We start from the raw sequence: 20,143 nt of genomic DNA, 5'->3' as shown, positions 1-20,143 counted from the left end.
GTAAGAAAACACACACAAGCCATTGACCTTCACTCTGCCAGGGCACCTAACAGTGTAGGTTAGTCTTACCCTTACACATTAAATTTTTCAAATTTTGCATGGCAAGTTGCTGAAAGTGTCAGATGAACCGTGAGGGAAACCGGGTATCTGGGACTTGAGTGCACAGAGTAAGCAGCTGTACACCTACTTAACCACAGATTGAAAGATTGTGAAAATAATAGCTCAATGACAATAATGTGTGGATTGATTCAAAGTCAAATCAAGTGTAGAAAAAAAAATGAGTGCGGGAAAGAGAGATTACATTAAGAGAGAGAAAAATGAGAAAAGTAAAAAGAAAAAAACTAAAAGTTTTACGTTTTTAAATCTCCAATAATTAATATTCGAAGGAATGAAATTCCATACTTGTAATAGTTAATTTTCAATGTTACATAGGATGATTGACTGTAACTAACACTTACCATGTTGGTAAAAGTGTAATTATACACAAAATGGCTTAACTCTCTGTGGCACATTTAGTTCATACCTATCATTTAAATGCAGCAACTTAATGCATTTCAATAGTGAGGCAGTGTAATATTGCTTTCTGTATGAGTCAAAATCTAGCATAAGCAACTTCCACCCAAACTTCTGGTTAGTTGTACCCCAACTGAAAGATAAAGCAAGTAACCAAAAGGCAGAGGATAACCATATGATAAACTGACAGGATGACAGTTCTAAAGGACAATGAACCTGTAATTTTACCCCATTTAAGATTTCAGCAAATCAGCAGTTTAGTGAGATAACAACTATGATTGAATTAAACTACAGCTGCTGACCTGGGGGTCCACACTGTGGTGGATTATTTCCAGGGTGTGTTCTGCTTCCAGGAATTTCCCTTCCCCATGCATCCACACACCAACACTGGCCTGTACTGCTGTGGCACTGTAGGGGCCTGAAGTTGCCCTGCTCATCACAGTGAGGAACATGCATTCCAAAGTGTGGTCGATTCCCACGGGGGCTGAACGCTGCTTCCACTTTATCTCGCTGCTCCTCGCAAGCAGTCTTTGGCTGTCCTGTAAGTTCTAAAGGAAGACATTTCTGTCAGCTATGCCACATGAAATACAGGGCTTCAGACTACAACAAGATCATAAAGTAGCATTGCAATCCCACCCTGCCCCCACCCCCAATATCTTGTTTTTTGAAAAATATACTTTATTCATAAAATATCTGGAAGAACATTCTAAAACATTTCAAAATCACCATCACAACAGTACAATCAGATTCAACTTTTACACATGGATCACAAGGTACATCAATACAATCAATGAATATTACAATAATTTCAATATGGTCAATGCAGACAATCAGACGATGGTATTGGAGTTTTCAACATAAATCACTTTGCACACTGAGGTGCTTCAATACAATTATAACATAATTAGCATTCAATGCGTACATTAATTTTGAGCTGTACAGTCTGAGGGGCTCTCAACAGTTCCCAGCCCCTTGGTGCACTGTGGCAGAAAGGTCTTGGACAGCGACCTTTCCCCATTGCGCCTTTGCGGCGGCTACCCCAAGCTTTAGTGTGTCCCTCAGCATGTAGTCCCGGACCTTGGAATGTGCCAGTCTGCAACACTCGGTCAGGGACAACTCTGCACTGGAAGACCAACAATTTTTGGGCAGACCAAAGAGCGTCTTTCACCGAGTTGATGATCCTCCAGCTGCAGTTGATGTTTGTCTCAGTGTTCCCTGGGAACAGCCCGTAGAGCACAGAGTCTTGTGTCACAGAACTGCTCGGGATGAAGCTCGACAGAAACCACTGCATCTCTCTCCAGGCCTTCTTTGCAAAGGCAGAATCCACAAGGAGGTGAACAATAGTCTCGTCCCCACCACAGCCACCCCCAATATTGTACAGAACACAAATGTCCGCAGTCTGTGCTTAGTTAACCTTCTTAGAATAGAGGACATTAGGGCACTACTATACCTTTAAGTTAGAGAAAGGAAAGTTGACCACAATTCATAACTCATGGGCAGAATCTTGTTACAATGGCGTGTGTTCCAATGGCGGGACTGGAAACATATGGGACTTCCGACTGGAAGTGAGACAGCTGGCCATGCAATCACGTGGTGGTCAGCCAGTTAGCTATGCAGAGTTGAGGGGCACAGCCAATTGTGTGATGGGGGCAGACAGGAAGTCACTGACCCTGCCATTACCTCGCGGTTGTCGACGGTCTTGGCGCCATATTTAAACAACAGTCAGATGCATCTACTCCCTACAAGCCAGCAGCATCATTCTGCCTGTCTAAGTGGAGGATCTTGAGCTTGAGCTGCTAGCACCCTCTCCCCATCTGCCAGACTTTGTTCCCTGGAGCTGCAAGCCATCACCGTAAACCCTCCCTCAGTCACCTTTGGCTTTACTCCATCACCGTAGCCCTGCCTTCTGTGACCCTTGAGCCACCCACCATCACCCTCTGTCAACCTAGTGTTGCCCCGACACCATCATCCTCTACTCTTCTTCCATCATTCTTGATCTTCCCTTCATTACCCTTGACTCTCCTTGCATCTGTACTGATCTGCACTCATTCACCTTTGATCTCCCCTTTATCATGCATGAGCTGCCTACAGCCCTCTATAGTCCAGCTCACTCCCTCTATCCCCCACGACCCTTCTTAGGGCCATCACGACCTGACCTCCGTCCCCCAGACAGCCATGTCCTGACCTCCCTTTGAGAAACAAAACCCTGTCTCTTGGGGATTGTTGAATCAAAGGGCAGAATTTTCCCATCTTGGACTAAGTCCCGTGGCAGGGGTGGCAATGGGGAGTGTTTCCCACTGTGGAGGATGCTGGGAATTCGTCCAGTATCACACAATCCTGGCTTCATTAATAATGCAGTCAAGCGTTGCCTGATATTTGCATGGTGGGGCCGGCTGGGTGGCATGTGCCCCACCATCATATACGGCTGCCATATTTAAAAGGTGCCATCACACTGATCGAGGAGATGGCCAGAAGAGTTCAGCGATGCCTCCCTGGGCAACCTCCTCAACCAAGTAGAGGCCAGGGGGGACATCCTCTTCCCAGCAAATGAGGGAAGGAGGCTGAGCAGGGAGACAAACCCTGTTTGGGAGCAAGCCTCCGAGGCAGTAAGTGCCCAGGGCCTCCAGCAGTGGACTGTCCCAGCAATGCCACAAGAGGTGAATGACCTCATCTGCTCCACCAGAGTAAGTGAACTCTCAGCAGCTCACTCTCACCTCAATGAATGGGACAGGGGATGTAGGCCTCAGTGGCACTATGATAAGGTCATGCCACATAGCGCCACTGCAGTCCATCCACTCTGCAGGTGGAGAGGTCAACATGGCTCCCTCACCCTTCCACACAGAGAGCTCACATGCTGTCTGGAAAGTGGGGGGGAATGGGGGATATGGGTTCAGGCATTGAGGGCATCAGCAAACAATGCTAATAACATGCCTCCTGTGAGGCTTAGCCTTCAATCTGCATGGGCTCACCGCTCTGGAAGGTGCTGGTCCAGAACCCTTGTGGACAACCTGTGGTGCATCAATCACATGGCACACAATCCAGTGGGTTACTTGTAAGACTGGAAGCATGAGAAAGAGATGTGAAATTGCTATATACAATTAAATGCTAAATACAATTGCTCTCAACCCCATCTCTCTTTGCGCAGGAGTAGTGAAGCCCTAATTCTAGACAGAGGAAGAAGACAGAAGAAGGAGAGGTTCAGCCACATTTGAAAGAACTGTCTGATTTTGAGGAGTGGGCTGGAGTGGGACAAGTCCATCAGAAATGGAGAGATTGGCTTGCAGCCTCCATCCAGTAAGGATCCATGCATAGAAACCTCAGGGTCAAGCATTCCTCCATGTTGGAGACAGCTCATGCAGTCACTCACTTTCTCCTCTCTCACTTACAGGTGCCACAGAAAGACGGCAAGGCCCGTGACTCAGGAAACCCTGCCCAACTCTGAAACAAGCCCGGAGAGGAGCGAGGACATCGTTGATGAAGAAAGTGCATCAGTAGAAGCATCACAGCAGACACCTACACCCTCCACCAGCCCAGAGACACACACCTCAGTAGGTTTTAGTGCTAGTTTAGGAAGGGCCTCACATTTTGGTGGTCAATGCACGGACATATATCCATGGCAGGAGGAGGCAAGGTTAGCCAAGCTTACCGGCACTTGGAAGAGTGCTGGGGAAGTGGCATCTGCGAGGTTTGAGTCCAATGAGGGCCTCTGGAATCGGCCTTCCAAGTGATGCTGGGGAGGCTGCAAGTGTTGGGGGAACATGAAGCAAAGATGTCAGAGGCCCTCAACAGGGTGGCACATGATGTGAAGGAGACCATCCGCCTGCTGGCTGATGAAGTGATGCTGACCTGTGCACACATTGAGGTCTCCATGGGGAGGATGGCAGGCTCCATGGAGATCCTAGTCCAGCGGATTCTGCTGGAGATGCTTGCAGACCGGCACTCCATCGTGGTAGCCATGGGTGAGCTTTTGCAGTGGCTCTGTGAGAGGGGGATAGGGCACCTCAACTTTCCTCCAGGTGCCCCTTCCCCTCAAGGAGTCAGGCAGGGGCCTTTAGGCACCCAAAGGGAGGGGAAGCAGCTGTTGGACACCCCTGGGACATCCACTCATGGCTCCCTGAGAGTGTCCGGCCCTTTGGAATCCCCTTTGCCTGTGTCCCCTTCAGCATCGTCCTCTGTGACAGAGGGAACAGCTGCCCCACAGTAGGACAGCCAAAGTAAGCTGGAGCCCTCCAGGCCTCAGGTCTCCAGAGGACAACCACCAAGGTCATCCAAGGCAACAGGCCAAACAGCTCAACAGGCTGCCTCCATCCCTGCTGCAGATGTCAGGGGAGCTCCTGGAAGTGGTAGGGAAAGAAAATTTAAGTTCTGAAATAACAAGATGTACTTTGATTGCTACACATATCAAACTTTTGTAAATGTAATTCACTTGCACTTTAATCATTCTGATGTGGTTTATTAAGCCTTCATGCGGCCCCCATGCCCCCTAGTGACATCTGCAGGACACCCCATGTACCCCAGAATCAAGCATGTGCAGGGAGGTAAAGTTCTTTGCCTGGGGGCCCTTGCAATCCATGTGCATGAAGTCTCTCACGCACACTGAGCCTTTGCCCTTCATGCTCTCATCAGTCCGAAGGCCCTAGCATTGTAAATACGACATGCTGGGGTTCCTCTTCAGTTGTCCATTTGAGATAACCTAATTCCCATGCAGCATCTCTAGATCTCCACCACAAGGCTGTGCATAGTTACGACCAGCCATGGCGATAGTAACATTGAAGGTTCAGTCTAACACCTTTTCCCCTCCCCCTGTCACTCACTCCCTCTTCTCCATAACCACTGACCCCATCCCCCAGGAATAACTTTTGACCTCCCTACAGTCATCCTTCAGCACTCACACATGACCTTCCATCCCGTCTAGGTAAATGTAGAGGTCCCCTACACTCCTGAACATCCCACCCCCATAACGATAGACATGACCCCCCCTCATCCTTCTAACCACCCCCCCATGAATCTGAGCCACTTTCCCTGCCAACAACCCCGGCGCCCTTCATGTGACATCATTGCACCCTCACCCTCCCATGCTACTGACACCCACTGCCCCCCTGTAACCATCACCATCCCCTCCTACCACCACTACTCTTTCTCCCCCTTCAACTCGCAATCCAACATGGCCCTCCCACTCCGTACCAGCTCACCCATTGCAAGACCCCTGCTGTATCTCTCTTTCCCCTAGCAACCCCAACCTCCCCTGCCCCCCCTAGGCCTTCATATCCACCCGACTTCTTCATCCCCTCCTCCCCGTCTTCCTCCATCGCCTCTCCCCCCCCAACTGCTGAAAGGTTCTCATCGCCCAGCAGTACCTCCTGCAGACTTCCACCTGCAGCCTGATGATCCAGGCCCTGGGGGAAGTTGCTGCTGGAAGATCCAGGCCCTGAGGGGCCATTGCTGCTGGGATATCCAGACCATAGGGGTAGTTGCTGTGCTGAGAACAGCCACCTCCTGGAAGCTGCTGTGCAGAGAAGATCCACGTAGTTGATGCTCCACCCGCCCAGTGCTGCACGCAGTGTTCCAGCGTCCGGTCGCTGCAGACCCCACCTTCTCCTCATCCCCGCAAGCTGCCCCAGGCCTCCTAAAGGTGAACGCCAGCTTTTACATGCAACATTGGCCCAGACATGTTCTGGACCAACGTGATTTCCTGCTGGCGTTGCAGACAATCAGCCATGGGGCAAGTCCGATCAGGTCTTCATCTGCATTCCATAGTGGGATGTAAATCAGTTTCAAACCGGCCTCTGGCAGGAATTATGACCCACCATGGAAGCCAGGCGTGGAAGATCCCACTGGCATAAAACAATAGTGGGAAACTGATTTGTGAGCACCTGCCACATTGACCCCTCCTCACCCACCATTAAACCTGTCACAGGGGGATGGGAAAATTCCACCCGAAGTTGCAGGCTACATTATAATTATGGTTTGTCAGTGTTCAGTTGTAGTCCACCCTGCTTCTTATTACCTGACATTAATTGCCCACAAGAGATAACATTGGGCATATGTTCTCTAATACAATTGAAAATAACAAATAATACAATAACATTATCATCAATTGGGCCCCAGAAGCAGGAAGTTGCAAAGGATTCTCATATGTCCATCAAGATGGGGTGTGAGGCAGGAATTAAGATTTAAATAGTTAGTTTATGAAAGGCACCAAATTCAAAAAAGAAAAAAATAACTTTTAACATTGTCAGCTGGGACAGGTGGCCCATCTACACTGAGAAATAAAGAAATAGGGCTAAGTTTTAACTCCTGGGCAGGAATATGGCAAAGTGAGCAATGTGCCCATTTAGGAACCTTGGCAGGGAGACATTGGCAATTTTAAGAGAGGCCTTGTTACCATGCTGCTTACCAACTTCCAGGGGCATCTCTTTCTAAAGCAAGAGTGTACTTCAAATTAACTTTGGGCTCATCTGTAGTTGTCAGAGCCAGAAAAATACTACTACTGTAGGCTAGAGGTGTACTCAGCAGAAAATAATTCTCCTGTTTTTCCCAGTCCTTCAAATTAAATCCCACTATAAAACACAATGCTACTGTAAATATGATTTGATTTTAGAATCCTACCAGGCTGTATCGACCTACAATGGACACCATCTCCTTCATAACCAGGGTTACACCGACAGACAAATGAGCCAGGGATATTGTAACAAGTCGCATGTGGGTGACATAAACCTTCAGTACATTTATCAATACCTGCAAGAAAATAACACAAGCATATTTTGGTCAGGTTTTCCTCCCTCATATTTCTTTCCTTTTTCCATTACTCTCCTAAATGAGCATCGTTTGGAGAAGGACAGTTCCATCATTGGGAGCAGGAACTCTTGAAATCCCCTCACCAAATGGTTGTTTCTTATGTTGAAGCCTGGCTAACAAATGCATGTAGATTATTTAACTATGAGCTTGATCCTGTCTTTATCCAAATATGCCTGTACACAATGTTACCACCACAGTCAATGTTATTCACTGAGCAAGTCAAGTCCCAGAAGAAATTGTCTTACTGATCATAACCTTTCTTTAGTATTTTGAAAATGAGGGGAAGAACTACTGATCCCAGAAGCATAGAATCCCAATAACACTTCTGAATTTAAAAATTAAAAAAATTATTAACAAGAAGGGAGAAAAAAAACTTAAGCACACAAGATTAAAGTTACACAGTTAAAACAGTTTTACAAAACATCCCCCTAAAAGACCTACTTCATCAGGACACACAAGTAAACTACATGGCAACAACTCCCTTATAGATTTTTAACTATAAAAATCCGTAATATTACCCAAGGAAAAAACTGCTGTTACTTTAGTAAAGTATACCACACAACTTCTCACTCTCTTCCACTCTTCTGTGGAAATCCAAGGAAGTTCAGAAACAGGGTGATTCCTGAAAACAAAGACTTCTCTGGCTTGAAACTGGATGGCTGCTTCAAATACACAACTTTTCTCAGCACAGAGTTGGTCTCAGGGCACCTCCCCCACACAACCACTACCAACTCAACTTAACATCTTTCCTTAAACATCTTTTTCCCCTTTCATCTTAGATTCCAATGTTCTAAGCAACTCTTTGAATTCAGCTTTTCCAAAATATAAAATTTTTTCATGTTTCCTATTGCCTCCCCTTCCAGGTCAACTAAAATTTAATAACCTTCCCTTGTCTACTTATGAAATCTTTATAAGTTGTAAAAGTCCCTTGTCACTTCTAAACTCCCATTTTGAAATTCAACAGCTGAAAAGTCAAGTCCCTAAGTCAAGTCTCATAATGTAAATTTTACCCAACCTATTTAATTGTAATTCCAACTTCACCATAGCCTCTCATTACAAATGCATGCACCCAGTACCTTTACCTTTCATCTCTCAGTTCCCATAGTGAAGTTGTCTTTTCTAACCTTTCCCCCAGTTTAATTAATCATAGACACAGACACACACAGCTTTCTTTACACCGTATTCCCAAAAATATTTTTTAAAAATAACACCCATCTTCACAATGTGGATAAATCCATCAGCAGTTAATGGATAGTGTAGTGTGAGTCCTGACTTATTTGTGCTTCACCAGCTTAGAAACAACTGCAGCACTCCTATTGCTGGCTAATTTGACATCAGCTCACTCCAACATAGAAATGGGAATCATGCCTCAGTGTAGGTCTCAAGTCCACACCATGTGGTGCACTTATCAACAGAGCTATTAAGGAGAAACAGTCAAATGTAAACAGCCAGTAACCTTCTTTGAGGCTGAAAGGTCTGTGAGCACTGGTCCCCACTGGGAATCAGTTCTCTCATCTATAATGGGGCAAGCTTTGTTAAAGATGATAACATGTTGTAAAATATTATAGATATCATTAAAATGTTATCAACATTGTATGTAGTATTGTACATGGCATCCCTAGAAAGCAACTCCATCCCTCTCCCTAACTTCTGTCAGATGCTGAAACAAACTGTTCACAATCTTGGTATCATACTTGACCCAGAGATGAGTTTCTGACCATGTATCTATGCCATTGGCAAATGTCTCCCAGTTGTCAGTTTCAATATCCGCCATCTTCATTTCTTTCTTGCAGGTGTCCTTGCAGTGGACACCTAGCAAGTCAGGACCCAGTGGCTAGTTTACTATATGGGTATATGGCCATTATCCAAGCAAGCGCAAACATTGTTGGCTTAGTATGAGTGTATGCCAATGGAATTAGCACACTCCAGGACCTATGAGCTGGTGACGTTGCCCACCTCCACTTCACATTATGAGGCTCAGTATCAAATTTTGCTTCATAGCAGTATTGTGAAGAGCATTGAGATGTTCTATTACATTAAAGGTGTTATTGAAATACAAGTTGTTTTTATTGTTATTATTTCTGGCAGAAGTTCTCCAAACCTAGCCATCCAACTTTGCCATGTGACATGTCTCAATATACAGATGCAGTGATTGCAAATCCCTTTTGGGTGCCAAGAGATTGTCCAGTTCCATTTGCAATCTCTTAAAATGTTACCATGCCAAAAATCTTTGGGATAATTCTGTGATCCAGTGATCACAGCATGGTGTGTTAGTCAAAATATCAGGGCCACAGTGTTTTAGCCTTATCCCTGAACCATGCTCCATTTGAGTGTAGTCTCACCATGAGGAATATGGAATTATGGATATAAGCCTATGGAATTAACCATTTGCTGATGTTGCTCACTGCATTATAACTCTACATATGTAAAAGGGTATATTCTCTTCAGAGTTTCCTTAGCTATCTTTATTTACTTATTGTAAGTCTAACATTGTGCTGCAGTGTGTGAGCACACTGCTAGCTTTGACTGTAAATGTCAGTGTAACACAGTCCACTGTGTTACTTACGCATGTCAACGTAATTTGATTTCTTTGTTCAAATGCTTCAATAAGAAATCCCAGAATTTAAAAAAATCTTTATACTTTTAAGGTGATACTTTCACTGGGTCACAATTCTAGAAATCTTAAGATAGTTGCTGTAGCTCAGCTCCCAAAATTGTAATGAGCAAAGTTCTTTCCACTATTATAGAATTCTCTACATTATAATAATGTTGGCTGAGCTCTCATGGCATTGCACATTGGATCTGGTGTGTAGTTAGGGGCTATAATGGAGGCCCATTGTGAGCTAGTGATTGGAATATTGCTGGAACACAAGAGGAATGGGGCACAGTGGAAGCTGGGGAGAAATGGGGATCAAGAATTGAAGCACAGTGGAGGGAGCAGCAGGGTACAGGGTGTTAACATTGAAAACACTCAGCCTCATTAGAGTTGTGGTCTTACTTGTTCAAAAGCACCAGGGACACCGTGGACTCCTATGGCAGTTGCTTTCTGAATCTGATTGTCGAGCAGACAATTATATCCGGGTCAAAAACCCCCATTTTGTACTCATGCCAACTTTCTACTAATTTGGATTCCAAATTTAAAGGTATTTGTATTCAAAATAGCATTATCCTCTCTTGATATTTAATAGGGGTGAAACTGGTCTTGGGCTGCAGCTTAAAATGGATGCTAAAGAATCAAGAACCTGTTTTACACTCCACCAGATTTCCTTTTCCAATCAGGCAGGGGTGTAAAACAAGATGCCAATTCACTATAATCCATTTTGTGCAGCTCCCCAAGACCAATTTTACCCCTAATGCGTTTGCTCTATTATTGCTGATTTCCTATTTAAAATTAATGTCGATTTGTTCAAAACAGGGGAAATGGCTACCGTCAGCAGAAAGAGAGGGAATGCTGAAATCACATCTACAGCGGCACAAACAGCTGAAACTGCTTCTGCCAAACTATACATGTCATCTGTAATCCTTGGAGGACTAAAGAATGTTTCAAATCCAGAGGGGAAATAAAAACTTCTTCCATCACATTTGTTTTCTACAATTGCATTAAGCACAAGCAGAATACTGATTACAGAGCACATTTTTGGGCAAAGCTCAAAATATAGCCTCAACAGGATATGTAAAAACAACTTGTGTGTAACCTTTTACCCTGGGGTCACAAATAAGATCAAGGTTAGTCACAATGCTCAAATCTCTTCCTGCATCCCTTCCTGCAGTTCTGGAGTTATCAGACTAATCAAAAGGAAAGGAGCATGTCCTCTGGGGAACTCATCTGTAAAATTTGGTAATGGTCTGAGAGAGCTATTTTCAGTTAATTTGTTTCTGTCATGAAAGCATGGAGAGGCAGACCGACAGATAGCTAGCTGCACATAACAATCACTCCATCCCCTGAAGGTTGGAAGTGGAATGATGCCCAGATAGAGACAACTGATTTACCTTAGCTAAGGGGCCAAAAACCAGAAGGCTTAGATTTAAAGTAATTAGTAGGATTAGAGGACAGATAAAGAAGCACATTTTCACCCAGAGGGCGATGGAAACATGGGCTCACTGTTTGAAAGGAAGATGGAGACAGAAGCTCATACAACATTTAAAAAGCATTTGAATGTCTACTTGAAGAGCTGTGACCTACAGGGCTACAAGTGTAATGCAGGGAGGTGAGATTAGGCTGGGTAGCTCTTCACCAGCTGGCAAGGACAAGCTGGGCTGAATAACTTCCTTCTGGGTGGTAAATTTTTATGGGGTAGGATTTTTTTTGGCTGGCAGGGTTTCCGATCCCACTACCGAAAGAGTCAGCAGGGAATGCATCCCCGCTGATCACAGCAGCTCCACACTCATTTAACGCTCCGAAGAGTATTAATTGGCTGGAGATGGGTCTTCCACCCCTCACTGAGGTAGAAGTCCCGCCTTAGAGAGCTGCCAGCCAATCTGATTGAGCTGCAGCTCTGTAGCCCCAGCAGTGTCACTGGCAGCAGTGGCCAGGACTGGGACTACAAACGGTCCCAGATTCAAGTCCAGCGCCAGTTAAGCGTGGGGGTGGTGGTAGGGGGTCTCAGAGCAGGGAGAGGAAGTGAGGCCAGGGGGTTTGGGGAAAGGAGGTTAGGGACTTGATGAAGAGGCCAAGAGGGAAGGAGTACCCATGAGGGAGGTGGGGGGTGGGGGTTGACCTTGTGGGAGTTAACGCTCAATGTGAAAAGGGAGCCTTTGAAGGAGGTACCCCTCCTTCGTTCTCAGCTGAGGCATCAAGCAAATTAAAGCTGGTCAGGAAACAGATCTTAAGTGGCCAATAGGCCTCAATTGTGGCAAGGGCAAGCAGGTAAAATTCTGTCCATGATCTCTATAATTACTCATCCTGAGTTGCAAATATCAGCTAAGAATACAGTGGCATATGAACTAGGCAATAATTCAGGGTTTTACTTGAAAGTTGTGTTTTTTGTTGCTTCACTGAATGTCAGTTAAAATAAAGATCAAAAACAAGGGTTGAGTTTCTGCACATCTAGCAGAAGAGCCATGGAAACCCTGTAAAACTGGTGTTGCTGCTGTTCTTCTGTGGCTCTTCTGCCAACAATGTGTCAAGCAATCAGGAGAAGCCCTGCAAAAACACCCTCCTACCAACTCAATTGGGTTATATGATCCTTTTTTCTAAAATGTCAATGCAGGAAAGTGTTGTTTTGAGACATGCAATTTTGTTGAATGCAAATTTGCTCGCTAGAACAGCATTTTCTTTTTTGGTTGCTATTCCCATGTTTATGGAACCCAGGAACATAGAAATAAAGAGGCAGAGGAGTATGGGTGGGCCATTCAACCCTCTAGTCCGTTTGTCATTCAATTAGATCTTGGCTGATCTTTACATAAATTCGATTTCTATTACAATAATAGTCTTTTAGTTAGCAAAAGTTGCTGGTTTGTTACCTGAGCCACAGAACCAAGCAGATTAGAGAATTAAATGCATGGCTCCAAGAATGGTGTGGGAATTAGAGGTTTCAATTTATGGGCCACTGGCCTCATTACAGGGAAAGAGGCAGGTGTTCCATGGGGATGGGGTCCATGTGAATCAGGCTGGCATCAGTGCCCTGGTGAATTATATAATTAGAGCTGTGGGTGGGCCCTCACCACGTGTCCTTAAGGTCCACACTTCTCTGGAGCGCCATGTTATAGAGAGCACAGCAAGCCACCACAATGACCAGGACTGTTGCAGGAGGATATTGGAGGGCACCCAATCAGTCCATGCACCGGAATCACATCTTCAGAAGCCCGATGGCCTACTCAATGGTTGTCCCAATGAGCAAGTGGCATTGGTTGTATTGCTTCTGTGTCTCTGCCTGGAGTTCCTGCAGATGGGTCCAGTAGTCATCTCCAAAAGGAATTTTGCAAGCAGCTTCACAAAAGGTCAATACATCAGATCAGGGCTCAGTGAGCTGGGGGTAATAAATTAGCATGGATAGAGAATTGATTAATGGACAGAAAGCAGAGAGTAGGGATAACCAGGACATTTTCAAGTTGACAAACTCTAACTAGTGGAGTGTTGCAAGGATCAGTGCTGGGACCTCAGCTATTTACAATCTCTATTAATGATTTGGATGGAAGGATGGAGTGTATTGTGTATAGGTTTGCTAACAATACAAAGCTAGATGGGAGTGTAAGCTGTGAGGGACACAAAGGGACTATAAAGAGATTTAAACAGGTTGGCTGGGGTTTTCAATTGCCTGTGGGGATCAGGACAGGAGCAGGTGAGCTTTGAAAATAGCGTTCCGGATGGTGTGTCAGTATCCTGGCACCTCTGGGGTGCACTGGAATTTTCAAAGTGAGGGTGGGGGCACGTCTCCTAATAATGGCCTTTTATCCTCCTCGAGGAGCTTGTTAATGGGCCAGGGAGGACGAGAAGGCAATTTTTCAATTTGCAAATTGCCAAACCCGAACAGTTTGGTGCATGTCAGTGCACAACTGCCAGGTTCAATGCAGGCAGAAATTAATGCATTTTTTTAATAACAGAAAACCCTGGGAACGAGGGGATCTTGGTCTGGATTGTGCGCATTACCTTTGGTTTGGCTGTTTGGCCTTTGTTCTCGGCGAGGCTGCTGGCCCTCCAAGGTGCTGCCTCCTCTCTCCTGCAGGCAGCTCCCAACTCTGGTATCACTTGACACCCGATTAGAGCATTTACATTTGAAGATTGTGTTGCATGAGCAATGCAGATGTGCCGTGGTGTTGGGAGACAGAAATTATCTGGGTGTTGGATTCCCGACACGGAACTGAAAATCAAGCCAGTTAAGTGAGTCGGCAATGAGGTGACAGATGGAGCGTACAATGGGGTAGTGTGAAGTTATTCACTTTGGTATTAAGAACAGAAAAGCAGGACATTTTTAAAAAGACTGGTAAATGTTGATGTTCAAAGTGACTTGGGTACTTGTACAAGGAACACATGGAGTTACCATACAGGTACAGCAAGCACTTAGGAAGGCAAATGGCATTTTGGCCTTTATTGCAAAGTGATTGGAATACAGAATTAAGTAAGTCTTGCTGCAATTGTACAGAACTTTGGTGAGACCACACCAGGGATACTGTGGCAGTTCTGTTCTCCATATTTAAGAAAAGATGTACATGCCTCGGAGGCAGGACAGCTAAGGGTCACTAGATTGGCTCCTGGGATGAAAGTACTGTCCTATGATGAGATGCTGAGTAAATAGGGCCTATACTTTCTAGAATCGAGAAGAATGAGAGGTGATCTCATTAAAACATACAATATTCCGAAGGGGATTGACAGGGTAAAGGCTGAGAAATTGTTTCCCCTGGCTGGGGTATCTAGAACATGGGGACAGTCTCAAGATAAGGGGTCAATCATTTAAGACTGAGATGATCTATACCCAGAGGAGTGTACATGGTCCATTGTTGAGTATATTTAAGGTTGACATAGGCAGATTTTTGGTCTTTCAGAGAATGAAGGAATAAGTGGAGCAGGCAGTAAAGTCCAGTTCAGGCAGAAGATCAGTCATGATCATACTGAATGGTGGAAAGAAGAGGTCTGAGGGGCCACTTGGTCTACACCTGCTCCTATTTCTTATGTTCGTAATGGCCCTTTATATTTAAGTATGCCATAAGATTATTGCTTGGTGCACAATAGTTATCTGAATAGTATGCACGATGCCTCAGTTGTCTTGGTGAAGCTTCATTTTCCTTTACTATTAATGGTATTAAGTTTTATATGGTTGCAGGCATGGTGTTACAATATTTTATGTTACTATCTCATCCTAAAATATTTCCTGGGGATGCCTGGAAGGATTTTGAACCATATGAGCAATTGGCAGTGCTAATTTCAATATGGAGCAAGTATTCATCTTGATTGATCTCTTTCGATCAACAGTCTTTCTGCTTAGTACAATTTTGCTGTCAAGCTCAGGTAGTTAATTACACTGAGGTATATTCACTACCTTGGGTAATGTCTAATGTAAGTAATGCACCAGCTGTGACCTATTTGCTCCTTCCTCCTCTTGCTGAAATGACTATAACCATGTTCTGGGAATAGGGTGGCTAGCTCTGGTTGGGTGTATTCCTCATGTCTTCAAATGATTTCCAGCCTCCAACCTCCTCATCCGTCCAATGAGTCTTTTACTGCCTGTCACCAATACTTCTATAACTTATAAAGGAAAGTGTTCAAAGAAAATGAGAAAAGGACATCGTATTTTTGAAAATGCTCCTATGATGTTTCTTCTGTGTTGCTCATAGCAATGACCAAGCAATGACTTTTTAATCCTGAAAAATGAGCAACCCTAGCTGAGAAAGAAATCTCCTTTGTAATGTTCATTTTAGTCTCTGCAGCAATGTTAATTTGAAACCTGAAACTCAACTAAGATCATGAACTCCATGTCTGGCCTGGAGTTAAACACTTCAATTTGGCATAACTTTTACATTTGCAGTTTAACAAGACTTGATGAGTAAAATGCTGTTTTTTTCCCCTCTCACTTTTCATAAACCCATTTTTGGATCAGACCAATCTTCAAATGAAGTAGTCTAATAGTGTGTTCTATCAGAAATGTTCAAAATGTATGCATGTGTGTAACATTGGCAAAAATTATCCAACAGAAGAAACTATGATCTAATAATGCTAGAGGTTCTTTGGAATAAGGATGAACATCTAAATTATACTAATATTACCTTCTAAATGATTTGATTACAACATTTGGTGTTCATTAGCTATTAAGCACAGCCACAGAGAATAAGCTTACTTAAAGATATCTAAAAAAACACTTACGAACACATATATTTCCATTCTCTAGAATTTCATAACCACGCTGGCACTCACACCCATAGGATCCAGGAACATTGATACAGTCAGTATGTTCTCCACATTCATGGGAACTTATATCAGCACACTCATCAATATCTGAGGAGAAAGTGAAAGTCTTGTTGCATTAATTACAGTTATACACTAATGAAGAAAAACCTTCCTGAAAGTGTGCCTTCCAATTAGCAATGAACTAGCAGAAACACTGAAGCTGTCTCACATAAGGTACAAGGCATTCCATGTGGAGTTTGAATAGTTTCAAAATTATAAGGTGGAAAGAGCAGATCCAGCTGGTGGATGTTTATTTAAAAAGAAAGACACAGCTTTGTTCCAATCTGGACAACAGGAAACATTTCACCTTTTGCTCTGCAGAGCTTACAAAGAAAATAGATGACCTTCCTCTAACCCCGAATAATTTGGCAGAGTAAGGAGTGGAGATCACCAGCAGGCTGTGTAGCTTCAGAGTCACTGCAACAGCACAATACTCACCCAGAATGCTTTAACCACAATAATTGAACATCAACTCAATCATTATATAGAGGTAACCCCCAAGTGACTAACTACAGACTAGATCATTTGCTGAAAATGAAATCCAAAGAGCCATTGCCCATAAGACCATCACTTACAAGATTCGCCTCCAATCAGCACCTTCCTGACTTTTGATATATATCATCATTGCTTCAACGTTGTTGGCTAAATATCCTGGAATGTTCTATTTTACACAGAGGGAGCATCACCAACACAAGCAGAAGGCCCATTACCACTTTCACAGGGCAGTTAGGAATAAGTAATAAATACAGCCTTGCTGTGTTGCCCACATCCCAAGGTCAAATTAAAACAAAACAAGAAGATCCCAAGTTTCATTCCCTTTCTGTGCTGTTCTTAAAGGATTGTCAATAGAATTGCAAAAATTGACCTTGTGTCATTGAAGGACAGTTGACTTTGATTCTGCTCCTGATTACTATCCAGCAACTGTTGTTGGTTGAGGATTCAATTCAGCAGTGATGCCGCTCGTGAAAAATTAGCCTACCAAGATGCACCATTAAAGACCACACATAAATAATAGGCATGTTGGTGAAGTAACTGAAGTGTCCTGCACCGTGAAACCATGCACCAACAAGGAGTTGACACGTTCAAGAGTGGAGGAGAAGGCAAAAGATTCGTGGCAAACATTTAAAAAGAAAATAAAAACTAAATTTCACCTTTGAGTTCAAGATTCTAGACTGGATTTACACAAAGGATTATAAGTTTTCCCTATAGAAGAAATTCTTAACTGTCACTTCATGAATATTACCTGCCCAAACTGATAGCAGCACTGAGAATTGGAATTGCACCTCACCAAGCAGGAACTGGTCAATACACTGGTGGACATCTTCAAATTTCTCACGGAATCAATGAGCTAGTTAATCACCACTTGTTGTAAATAGGCTATAAATACAGCTGTACAGTGAGCAGTGATTAGGATGCTCAGGCAATATCTGTCTAGACAGTTTTGCTTGTACAGCAGCAGCTGTTCATGTGGGACTTTATCAAAGGTTTGCCTCAAATCCAGATACAACACATCACAAAGGCTTTCCAAATTCACTTGGGATGCCAGTACCTCAAAAATGTTGAGGGTTGTCAGACAGAACCTCCCCCTGCTGAGACCCTGTCGGCTATCATTTACTTAGTCATTTTGATGGATGTAATTCTCTATATTTATCCAGAGTCATTTTATTAACTTTTATGAAAATAGCCGCGTTGTCTTATTTGTAATCTAGTGAGACATCTGAAGATACACCAGATTTGGAGACATTATTGTGAGACATTAGTATAGTGAAGAAGACAAAGCCTGTACATGTGTGTCCAGAAAGTGACTAACTGTAAAAATAGGAACATGTGTAAAGTTGATCACTTTGGGGAAGTGGCCAACTAATAAAAAAAACAGGCTGCTTTTCTTTTGTTGCTGTTGGCTACATACGAGCTGATTCCAATTAAGTCTTCAGTTGATGCCTGGAAGGTGGTAGTGGCATACAAATTCAGTGCAATGTTCTGTTGGAGAATCTCCAATACTTTAAACACTTCTCTGCAGCCCTTTGTCCACAATGGTATACTGGACAATTATCACCACTCTTATTGTTCTATTCAAGTATACATAAGAATCAAGAATGCAAGCACAGGGCAGAATTTTCCATGCCCGTTGGTGGCAGGCATGGATGGCGGTGTAAGCGGACAATACAGCAAGAAGGCCAAAAATCGGTTTCACAACGTCACAAAACCAGTTTGCAATCATCCGCCCTGCCCATCAATGGCAGGCTGTGTTTCCCACCATTGGACACTGGGAACTTTATTGTAATATATCTGCATATCATTATAAGCTAACTCGTCGGAATCATCCCCCCATGCTGAATCATCCAATGTATTTCACAACTGTACATAAGGGACGTGCACCTGGCAAGTTGCACTTTGCTCGGGACTTCGAGGTTTGTTTGCTCACCCTGCTTTGGGCAACACTCATGGTCGTCAGCGCCAGGCTTCATAGGTAGCACCACATCACCTTTATGGGGGCTCACAGGCAACTCTCAACCTACGAGACCAGCTGTAAGGCAAGGGTGGCTTTTCAACGGCTGCAGGGGTAGGGCTTGCTTTGCGAAGGGGGGGAAGTGGCCTCAGGAAAGGGAAGAGGCTGCATGGTGAGGGCTATACTGGGGAAAAGGGGTAGCCCAGGATGTGTGGTGGGGGGGGGCACAAGTTCATCTGTGCAAGTGGCCTCAAGATAATGAGGACTGAGGAGGCAGTCTCCAGAGGATATGAGGCCAGATGGAGATGTGAGGGTGTGTGTGAGTGAGTGGTAATGTGCCTTGAGCTGGCAGTGAGTGAGATGCCAGTGAATGTGTGATGGGCTTGTGAGTGTGTGAGTTTAAGAGTGATGAGATGGTTACCTTACCCTGGCAGCATGGATGAGATCATTCATCCTCTATCTGCATTGGATGGCCAACCTCTTCTGTGCAGCATTGGCACTGATCACCACTGCCATCACCTACCAAGCCAAAGTGGTGAGATTGCTGGACCTCCTGTGGTCAGAGCAGAGCTAGAGGACATTGCAGCAGGCCTCCATGGCATCAAAAAGGTGTTCCAAGGACAGGACATTGAATCGAGGGCTGCAGTCTTCTTGCCTTTCAGGGCCATGTCTTCTGTGCAGCAGTCCTGGGCTGGAAGCACTGAGAAGTATATGTGCGGCTGCATTTTAAACATGCTATTCAGTGTGAGGAAGCAACGAGGTTACAGCGTGGTGGGCAAATGAGAGCCCGCCCACCATTGAAACACTGTTTCCCAGGAATGCATGTTTTATGAGACGGCCGGGCAAAACATTCTTTATCCCGCCCACTGCTGCACTTTGTGCAACTCTGGGAAGATTCCGCCCACAGCATCTGCAAAAGCCTCAGCTATAGTTGCTCATTGCTATGTCTCACTATCTAAAGACTAACAAGTTGTTTGGTGTTCCAAATATAGAAACGCTGCCCAAATGAAGGGATGATGATTGAAACTTTTGCAGATCCAGCAAACCACAGTTCCCACTTTGTGCTTCTACAGCAGAGGTAGGGTGGAGCAAATCCCTTTAATGTGATGTGTCAAATGTTACTAATAATTTTTTGTTCTTTGCAGGTGGGCCTCAGCACTGCAATGCAAATAAAGAATGCGGACGATTTTCATCCCACTTTTCTTGTGGGGACAGGGTGGTAAGCACAAGGAAAATGGTAGCACAGTAGATACCCGCTCATTCTTCCTGTCGATCCAACTAATCCTTGAAATGGGCAGCCAGAGCACCCATTTGTTCCAGGGAAGCACCTCATAAGGTAAGAACAGAATCCTAGAATGGTTACAGCATACAGGGAGGCCATTTGGCCTACTGTGTCTGTGCTGGTTCTCTGCAAAAGCAACTCAGCTAGTTCCACTCTGCCACCTATTCCTTATAACCCTGCAAACTTTTTCTTTTCAGGTAATTATCCAATACCCTTCTGA

The 20,143-nt window shown here is 44.3% G+C and overlaps 1 protein-coding gene across 4 annotated transcripts in view; it reads right to left on the bottom strand.

The window, feature by feature from the left end:
- Positions 1 to 20,143, bottom strand: part of nid2a (nidogen 2a (osteonidogen)) — a 173,045-nt gene that overhangs the window by 121,036 nt on the left and 31,866 nt on the right. For all 4 annotated transcript variants that reach the window (XM_041214945.1, XM_041214949.1, XM_041214948.1 and 1 more), the window contains exons 10-12: positions 16,109 to 16,240; positions 7,123 to 7,251; positions 816 to 1,061 (exon numbers count right to left, since the gene is read on the bottom strand). In XM_041214945.1, the coding sequence (XP_041070879.1) occupies positions 816 to 1,061; positions 7,123 to 7,251; positions 16,109 to 16,240 (507 nt within the window). The remainder of the gene's footprint in view (positions 1 to 815; positions 1,062 to 7,122; positions 7,252 to 16,108; positions 16,241 to 20,143) is intronic.

This window comes from Carcharodon carcharias, chromosome 20 (assembly GCF_017639515.1).
Source record: "Carcharodon carcharias isolate sCarCar2 chromosome 20, sCarCar2.pri, whole genome shotgun sequence".
Taxonomy (NCBI): Eukaryota; Metazoa; Chordata; class Chondrichthyes; order Lamniformes; family Lamnidae; genus Carcharodon; species Carcharodon carcharias.
This window is presented reverse-complemented; position numbering and strand designations above follow the sequence as displayed.